This window comes from Arachis duranensis, chromosome 4 (assembly GCF_000817695.3).
Source record: "Arachis duranensis cultivar V14167 chromosome 4, aradu.V14167.gnm2.J7QH, whole genome shotgun sequence".
Lineage (NCBI taxonomy): Eukaryota > Viridiplantae > Streptophyta > Magnoliopsida > Fabales > Fabaceae > Arachis > Arachis duranensis.
In genome coordinates this window covers 100,101,007-100,110,838 of record NC_029775.3, presented here as the reverse complement: position 1 = coordinate 100,110,838, position 9,832 = coordinate 100,101,007, and the positions used below count along the sequence as shown (strand labels likewise).

The window sequence follows — 9,832 nt, the reverse complement described above, 5'->3', positions numbered from 1 at the left end:
CCGAAGAGAGAGAGAGAGAGAGAAAGAGAGAGAGAGAGAGAGAGAGAGAGATAGAGAGAGAGGAGAGAAGCCGAACATGGGGCCTTCGTCGCTGATTAGCTCGCCGTCACTGTTGTTGTGTTTGTGTCGTCGTCATCCTCACCGCGTAGTCCGAGTCCTCGTCATCCATGGTGAATCCGAAGAGAGAAGCCCGAATAGAAGAGACGGAAACACAACCAGACGTGAACGGAGGGAGGAGGCAGGCTCACCGGAGAAGGAGGAGGCCTCGTGACCGTGCCTGGCCGCCAGGAAAGTCAATGTGGCTGCCGGAACCACCAGCGGTGTTGCCACTTCTTGGTTCAGTCATTGCTTCTTGAGTATGGTATGCATTTTAGGTTCGAAAAGTCCTTTAATTCACTGTTCCGTTATCTTTCGCTGAGGCTTTGTGGCGTTAATTTCTATAAATTTGAGGTTCGGTTACTATATGTTAGGATTAGAGTTGCTATGATTACTGCGAAAGTGGTTTGGAGCTAAGGTGGTGGTTGCCGTTGATTTCAGGTTGAGAGGAAAGGTTCCCGTTGGCGCGTTTGGGTTATGGTTTCAACGAGTCGAGGTAGGGTTTTTCTAAAAAGCTATTTTATATTTTGGAATTGTTATAAACGGATACTGATGTGAGAATTATATACTTTTTAGTGATTGTGTAAGTCTTATGTATTGTCTGGCTATTTTGGATGAATATAATTATATGTTTGATTGGATTATTGTCTGGTTTCGATAAATGGACTGTTACTGAATTGTTTCCTTAAAGTTTTGAAATGGGTTTGGTAAGTTGATAATGATTTGATCTTGAATCATTTTCCTGGAGAGATAAAAATGATATGAATGGCTGGACTTAGCTTGCTTTAATTTTGAACTGATTTTTGGTTTTGAACCCGTGGAAAGGGTTGCAGAAAGGTTTAGGTTGGAAACCAAAAAGGGTGGAAAAGTCCAAGTTTTAGGGGAGATGCTGCCGGATTTTTATGAAATTATGACCCTGTTTTAAAATGTGATTTAGAAAAGAATTTGGATTTGAGAAGTCCTATTATTTTGTTCTTGATTTATTAAGAAATGGGTGTTTCGAGTTTAAACTATTTAAGAAAAGTTTATGTTTTTCGATTGATTTAAATATGAAAGGGCCTATGTTTTGAAGTTTGATCAAGGAAGTGCCTTTGGAGGAGTTTTAATGAATTTTAAAAGAGATTGAACTTTGATTAATTAAATTCGTTTTGTTTTTGAAATGTTCTTTAAATTTTGGCTTAGTAAGACTAAACAATTCTGAGCCTTTGGGAAGATTTTTGATTTAAGGACGTAATTGAAATTGGTTTTTGGATTAAATAATTTGGTTTTGGTTTGATTATTTTGGTTTTGAAATTGGTTAGGAATATTTGTATACATGACTTGGTTTTGGTTTAAATCCTCTTCTCTTTATTCAAATCAAGAAGCTAAGGTTTTAGAGGTTTTCAATGAATTTAAGGAAATGAGTTAGGCTAGTCTCCCCTAAAGTCTTGAAACTCTGCTTAGGAACTTTTGTTACCAAATCTTGTGTAGGATAAATGATTTTGAATTTCTCGAAAAAGACTTTTGATTAGGTGTGGTTTCTGAAATGTTTGGAAAGATGTTGTGGAGAGTGGCCTTATTTTAAAAAGGAAAATTTACGTTTGAGGAGAAGTGGCTAGCCACCACGTGCTCAGTAACCATGTTTTAAAAATGGGAATTTGAATTTGAGGAAAAGTGGCTTATGAGCCTGAAATGATTTCAGAAATGGGGATTTTAAAACCAAGGCTGGAAAGAATTGATTTCTGATTTCAAAGTAAAGTGAATTGAGAAAAAGTAATTTATGACTTGAAGGATGATTTATGAGTTTGATGATGTTAGATGGTGGAAATGTTATTATGTTATGAGCCAGAATGGCTATATATGATAATGAATTATGGCTGATGGTGGAATATGTTATGAGCCGGACGGCTGAGTAAGAATATGGATGATTATTGAGTTGATAAAGTAATTGTTGCATGATGCGTGAGCATCTTTCGTATATTTTCCTAGTGAATTTGCATCTAAATTATTGAGTTTAATAAAGAATTAATTATCTTTTAGCCAATATGGATGCTACTTTGAGTCTTTTGCAATTTTGTTTATTTTAGATAGCATTCGGCTGGATTCGATGGAGTTTCTGCACCACAAGGATCAAAGGAGATGGCAGCGAGGAGCGACGCGTACGCGTGACTGACGCGTGCGCGTGATATGGAGCTTTCCATGGCGACGCGTGCGCGTGACTAACGCGTACGCATGATTTGAAGATTTGCTTAGCGACGCGTACGCATGACTGACGCGTACGCGTGACATGCGCCCGTGCAGAAAATGCAGAAAAATGCTGGGGGCAATTTCTGGGCCGTTTTGACCCAGTTTCTAGCCTAGAAAACACAGATTAGAAGCTGCAGAATGGACGAAACAAGTGGTCCCCATCCATCAATTGAAGACTTACTGATTATTTGATTAATTCTGATTTAAATTTAAATATTATTTTAGAAAAAGATATTATTTTAATTTCAGAAATTAGATTTTTAAATTTATTAGGATCAGATATAAAAAGAAGAAACTTTTCTTCTGGGAAAGAGGAGATTCCAGACTACCAAAATACATTTTATCAGAATCCTAGTTTTCTCTCTGAACCATGAGCAACTAAACCTCCATTGTTAAGGTTAAGAGCTCTGTCTATTTGTATGGATTGATTCTACTACTTTTTCTATCTTAATTTATGTACTGATTTATAAATTTAAGACGTGTTTTCATTCTTTATCTTATGAATTTGGGTGGAACGGAAGTATGATCCTCTTTCTAATTGAGTTCTTGTATAACTTGGAAAAGCTCTTTACTTAAACAACAGCTTGAAAATAATTTCTCCTAAATTTTAATTATCTGGATTTAACGGGATACGTGACATATACTCCTCTTATTTTTTGGATAATTAGGATTTTTGTGGCATATAAACTGGAATTTGATCATGCAGCTTCTAATTGAAATTAATTGACCAAGGAATTGGCGGTTGATGAATTTTAGAGGAGACTAGGAAGGTCTAAGGAATTTGGGTCTAGTCACATATAGTTTTCCATGAATTAAATCTTGCATAATTAAAATAGTTAGTAAGAAAAATCAATCCAGAAAATAGATAACTCTGAAGCCTTAATTGTTTCTCCATATATTATTCCCAACTTTATCTGACTTTCTTTAATATTTTTATATTGTTTAATGTCATTTGAACTCTCAAACATACTATTCTGTTTATCTAACTAAGTAATTTAATCAATCATTGTTACTTAATCCATCAATCCTTGTGGGATCAACCCTCACTCACCTGAGGTATTACTTGGTACCACCCGGTGCACTTGCCGGTTAGTTTATGGGTTATAAATACTGCACCAAGTTTTTGGCGCTGTTGCCGGAGATTGATTGTGATTGACAGCTACTGGTTGTTTGATTTCTTAGATTAAGCATTTTTTTATTTATTTAAATTTTCAAAAAAAATATTTTGATTTATTTTATTTAATTTTTTTTTCTCTTAGTTTCTGAAATTAAGTTTGGTGTTTCCTGGTTAGTAGTATTTGTTTTATTCAATATTTTATCTCTTTACTCAGGTCACCTCACTGGGAATTCTCTGCACTCTGACGTAGAAAGTTCCATCTTTTCTGGTCTTCTGTTTATTTATGCGCAGGAACAGAGACAAAGAACATCTGTTAGACTTTGATCCTGAACCTGAAAGGACTTTCAGGCGACGTTTGCAACAAACAAGACTTTGCAAGGATGCGGAATCCACTATGGATCCCAATAATGCTAATAATGCCAACATGGCAAATCCGAATGGGAATGAGCAACAAAAGAGAGTGCTTGGCTCTTACACTGCTCCTACTGTAGACCTTTATGGAAAGAGCATTGTGGTCATCCTGGTGCAACAAAACTGCTAGTATCATGGTCTTCCCCAAGAAGATCCAAATCAATTCATCTCTAATTTTCTGTAGATTTGTGATACTGTTAAGACAAATGGAGTGAACCCAGAGGTATACAAACTCATGCTCTTCCCGTTTGCTCTAAGGGATAGAGTAAAGCTTTGGCTAGATTCCCAATCCAAGGAGAGTTTGGATACTTGGGAAAAGGTTATTACTGGGTTTCTTACTAAATTCTTCCCACCAAAGAAGTTGACTAAGCTTAGGATGGAGGTTCAGACCTTCAAGCAGAAGGATGGTGAGACTCTCTATGAAGCTTGGGAGAGGTACAAGTTGCTGACTAGGCAATGCCCTCCAGACATGTTCTCCAAATGGATCCAACTAGATATCTTTTATGAAGGATTGGGTGAGATGTCCAAAATATGCTTAGATAATTCTACAGGTGGTTCATTGCACATGAAGAAGATACCTGAGGAGGATATTGAGCTTATTAAATTGGTTGCTAGCAATCAATATTTGTATTCATCCAACAGGAATTCTGTGAACTCTGAGACTTCTCAGAAGAAAGGTGTGTTGGAAATGGATGCTGTTAATGCTATTCTTGCTCAAAACAAGCTTATGTCTCAGCAAATAAGCCTACTTACTCAACAGATGGGTGGCATACAAGTCTCAGCTATCAACACCCAAAATCCACCTCAAGAGGTCTCCTATGACATGACAGGTAATTTTGTGCAAAATGATAATTATAATTATACTCAATCCTCTTCTGAACAGGTCAATTACATGGGGAGTGGTCCTAGAAATCCCAATAATGATCCGTACTCTCAGACATACAATCAGGGATGGAGAAATCACCCAAAATTTGGGTGGAGAGACCAACCTCAGAGACATCAAAATTTCAACAACAATTCTCAGGGCGGCTTCCAATAGAGTAATCACAATAACTGCCAATTTCAGACTCATCAACAGCAACCACTCAGTAGGCAAACTCTAAATCCCAAGAAGATTCTAACTGGAGATGATGAAGAGTTTTATGCAGAAAACCAGAGCTTCTATTAGGAATCTGGAGGTGCAAATGGGTCAACTGAGTAAGCAAATACCTGAGAAGTCTACAGGTACCTTTCCGGTGATACAGTGATAAACCCAAGAGAAGATTGCAAGGTCATTGAATTGAGAAGTGGTAAAATGGCTGGATCTGAGACCAAAGTCAATGAGAAGTCAGTTGAAAAAGAAGCTCCAAAGGAGAAGGAGGAAGAAGTAGAGCACGCCCTTCCTACGCGTACAGACAACCCATTCCCTGATTCTCTTGACACTTATCCTACATTGCCAAAAGCTCCAGAATACAAGCCAAAAATGCCATATCCTCAGAGACTTCAGAAGGCTTCCAAAGAAAAGCAGTTTTCTAAATTTTTGGATGTCTTCAAGAAGCTACAGATCAACATCCCTTTTGCAAAGGCTCTTGAGAAAATGCCTCTCTATGCAAAATTTATGAAAGAATTGTTGACCCACAAGAGGAATTGGAATGAATAAGAAACGATGGTGTTAACCAAGGAATGCAACGCCATTATTCAACATAACATTCCTGAGAAGATGCCAGATCCAGGGAGCTTTGTGATTCCTTGCACTATTGGAGATGTCACCATCCAGAGAGCTTTATGTGACCTTGGAGCTAGCATCAATCTCATGCCACTTTGAGTAATGAAAAAGCTTTAAATTGAGGAGGTAAAACCCACTCGTATTTCTCTTCAACTTGCTGATCTCTCTATTAAATTACCTGTGGATGTTGTTGAGGATTTACTTGTTAAAGTAGGACCATTCATTTTTCCTGTTGATTTTGTGATATTAGACATGGAAGAAGAGGTAAAATCCTCTATTATACTTGGAAAACCCTTTTTAGCTACAGGTAGAGCTCTGATTGATGTGCAAAACGGTGAATTAACCCTAAGGGTCAATAAAGAACAGGTGGTCCTTCATGTTTTTGAAGTTCTTAAGCACCCTAATGATTCTGAAGGGTGTATGAAAATAGATGTTATTGAACCACTTGTTCAAGAAGTACTGGAAGTTGAGGTACTTGATGATATTCTGGATCCTAGTTCTGAATATGAATTAGTTGAAGTTGATGATTCACCACCCTAGAAAGCTGTGGTTTACATGCCTAAAGCAGAGGAGGAAGCCCCCAAGCTTGAGCTCAAATCCTTACCTCCTTCTCTGAAATATGTGTTCTTGGGTGAGAATGACTCATATCCAGTGATTATTAGCTCTTCCTTGAAGCCTGAAGAGGAAGAGGCGCTTATTTCAGTGCTCAGGAGCCATAAAATAGCTCTTGGGTGGGCCATTGGTGACTTGTAGGGGATTAGTCCAACCAAGTGTATGCATAAGATCCTCCTTGAAGATGATGCTAAACTAGTTGTGCAACCACAAAGGAGACTCAATCCAACCGTGAAAGAGGTGGTCCAAAAAGAGGTAATGAAATTATGGGAAGCAGGTATTATTTACCCTATTTCTGACAGTCCTTGGGTAACTCCTGTGCAGGTAGTCCCCAAGAAAGGAGGGATGACAGTGATCAAGAATGAAAAGAATGAGCTCATTCCTACAAGAACAGTCACAAGATGGAGAATGTGTACAGACTACAGGAGGCTCAACACTGCTAAAGGAAGGATCACTTTCCCCTGCCTTTCATTGATCAGATGCTTGAGAGGTTAGCTGGTCATGCATTTTATTATTTTTTAGATGGATATTCTGGTTATAATCAAATTGCAGTGGACTTTCAAGATCAAGAGAAGACAACATTCATATGCCCCTTTGGAGTATTTGCTTACAGGAGAATGCCATTCGGACTTTGCAATGCTCCAGCAACTTTTCAGAGGTGTATGCTTTCAATTTTTTCTGACATGATTGAAAAGTTTATTGAGGTATTTATGGATGACTTTTCTATCTTTGGTAATTCTTTTGAATCCTGCTTTAACCATTTATCTCTTGTCTTGAAACGGTGTCAAGAATCAAACCTTGTTTTAAATTGGGAAAAATGCCATTTTATGGTTACAGAAGGTATTGTTCTTGGACACCGGATTTCAAGTAAGGGGATTGAAGTTGACAAAGCAAAGGTAGAGGTAATTGAAAAATTACCACCACCAGCTAATGTTAAGGCAGTCAGAAGTTTCTTGGGTCATGCAGGATTTTATAGAAGATTTATAAAGGATTTTTCAAAAATTGCCAAACCATTAAGCAACCTGTTGGTTGTTGATGTTCCTTTTGTCTTTGATTCTGATTGCCTGCATGCTTTTGAAACTCTGAAAGCAAACCTTATCTCTGCTCCCATTATAGCTCCCCCTGACTGGGATATACCTTTTGAATTGATGTGTGATGCTAGTGACTTTGCTATAGGAGCTGTTTTAGGACGGAGACATGGAAAGCTTGTACATGTCATTTACTATGCTAGCCGTGTATTAAATGATGCCCAAAAGAATTACACAACTATAGAAAAAGAATTATTAGTTGTTGTGTATGCTGTTGATAAGGTTATGTCCTATTTGATTGGTTCTAAGGTTATTATTTATACTGATCATGCTGCTTTGAAGTACCTTCTAACCAAACAGGATTCTAAACCAAGATTAATCAGATGGGTGTTGCTCCTTCAGGAGTTTGATATTGAGATAAAAGACAAGAAAGGGTCAAAAAATCAAGTAGCTGACCATCTCTCCAGGATTGAACCTGAAGTAGGAGTACAACTACCCACAGCTGTGACTGAAACGTTTCCAGATGAATAATTATTCCTCATTCAGTAGGCTCCATGGTTTACAGACATTGCAAATTATAAAGCCATGAATTTTATTCCAAAGGAGTACAGAAGGCAATAAGTAAAGAAGCTGTTGACTGATGCAAAGTACTATATCTGGGAGGAACCATATCTTTTTAAGAGGTGTTCAGATGGCATAATCCGGAGATGTGTCCCAGATGAGGAAAAACAGCAGATTCTTTGGCACTGTCATGGTTCTGATTATGGAGGCCACTTTGGTGGTGAAAGAACAACTACAAAAGTCCTTCAGAGCGGGTTCTACTGAACGACTCTCTTCAGGGGCTCAAGAGCATTTGTGAAGCACTGTGACAGATGTGAAAAAGCTACAAATCTCCCTGCCAACCATGAAATACCACAGCAAGGGATTCTCGAGGTTGAGTTGTTTGATGTGTGGGGTATTGATTTCATGGGACCTTTCCCACCTTCGCATTCAAACAACTATATTCTAGTGGCAGTTGACTATGTGTCCAAGTGGGTAGAAGCTGTGGCTCTACCCACCAATGATGCCAAGATGGTACTGAACTTTCTTCAGAAATATATCTTTAGTCGGTTTGGTGTTCCAAGGACACTCATTAGTAATGGTGGAAGTCACTTATGCAACAGACAGCTGGACTCTCTTCTGCAGAGATATGGAGTCCGTCATAAAATGGCAACCCCTTATCACCCTCAGACAAGTGGACAGGTTGAAGTTTCCAACAGGGAACTCAAAAGGATTCTAGAGAAGATCATTAGTGTTTCAAGAAAGGACTGTTCTAGGAAACTTGATGATGCTCTCTGGGCAAACCGGACAGCGTACAAGACTCCATTGGCATGTCCTCTTATTAGTTGGTCTATGGCAAAGCCTGTCACTTGCCAATTGAACTGGAGCACAAAGCCTACTGGGCAATCAGGTATCTAAACCTTGATTCAAAAGCTGCAGGAATTAAGCGAATGCTTCAGTTAAATGAGCTTGATGAATTCAGATACTCAGCCTATGAGAATGCCAAGCTCTATAAGGAGAAAACTAAGCTATTGCATGACAAGAAGATTGCCATAAGAGTCTTTGAGTTAGGACAGAGAGTGCTTCTGTACAATTCAAGGCTCAAACTCTTTCCTGGGAAGCTGAAATTCCAGTGGTCAGGACCGTTTGTAGTTACCCGAGCTTCACCATATGGTCATGTGGAAATACAGGAAGAGAATTCTGATAGGAAATTTACAGTGAATGGCCAGAGGTTGAAGCACTATCTTGGAGGCGAGATTGATCGCCAGAGGTCTGCTCATCTACTGAATTAGCAGAACTGACAGTCAAGCTAGTGACGTTAAAGAAGCGTTTATCGGGAGGCAACCCGATAATTTTGTATCCTTAGTACTTTTCGTAGTAGTAGTTTTCTTACTTGTTTGATTTTTTATTGAGTTTTTACTGTTTTTCAGATCATGCAGCTATCTTAGAACACGAGCCGGACACAAAAAAAAAAGAGAGAGAAGAAGCACACGACGCGCAAGCATCAGATTGGTGTGCGTGAAAAATAAAAATGAACAGAGAGTTGCGCAGGAGTGGCGCAGGAATGATGCCTTTTGCACAAACAAGCCCACACGTACGCATACCCCATGCGTGCGCGTCATTGGTGATTTTGGCACTCCACGCGTACGCGTTAGTGAAGCGTACACGTGACCTTGAAATTCGATGTAAATATATGTTTGGACAGAGAGTTGTGTTGGCTTGGGGCTGGAAGTGTGCTAGAAGCACAAAACTAGTTCACGCGTACGCGTCTCTGACGCATGCACGTCATTTGCATAAATGGCCATCCACGCGTGTGCGTGCATGACGCGAACGCGTCGATTGAAAATGTTGGTTCCCAAGCCACGCGAACAGAAAGTTGTGCGTGCGCGCGACTGGCTTCTCGTGAATTGCACAAATCCAAGGGCACGTGGACGCGTGCCTGACGCTCATGCGTCATTAAGGAGAATTCGCGACCCATGCGTACGCGTGCCGTACGCGTACGCGTCGCTTGTGCCGCACAACTACACTAGTTCACTGCCCAGTTTTAATTTTCTTTTTCCATCTTCCAATCCTAATTCTCTCTTGTTCTTTTATCCT

The 9,832-nt window shown here is 39.2% G+C and overlaps 1 protein-coding gene and 1 non-coding gene across 2 annotated transcripts; one reads left to right on the top strand and one right to left on the bottom strand.

Annotated features, from left to right (window-relative positions):
- Window positions 1-4,217: 4,217 nt before the first annotated feature.
- Window positions 4,218-4,324, bottom strand: LOC127747229 (small nucleolar RNA R71). The gene has a single exon (XR_008009031.1). It is a non-coding gene; the product is annotated as a small nucleolar RNA R71 (small nucleolar RNA).
- A 4,077-nt stretch (window positions 4,325-8,401) lies between these two features.
- Window positions 8,402-9,027, top strand: LOC107485216 (uncharacterized). Its single transcript, XM_016105728.1, has 2 exons — window positions 8,402-8,645; window positions 8,726-9,027. The coding sequence occupies exons 1-2, from the start codon at window positions 8,402-8,404 to the stop codon at window positions 9,025-9,027; spliced, it is 546 nt and encodes a 181-aa protein (XP_015961214.1).
- The last annotated feature ends 805 nt before the right edge of the window (window positions 9,028-9,832 follow it).

What these genes read in the sequence shown, in the direction of transcription:
- LOC107485216 (XM_016105728.1), top strand. Translation starts at nt 8,402, where the DNA reads ATGGCAACCCCTTATCACCCTCAGACAAGTGGACAGGTTGAAGTTTCC. An exon ending in AAAGCCTACTGGGCAATCAG is followed by an intron (nt 8,646 to 8,725) that starts GTATCTAAACCT and finishes TCAGATACTCAG; the next exon opens with CCTATGAGAATGCCAAGCTC.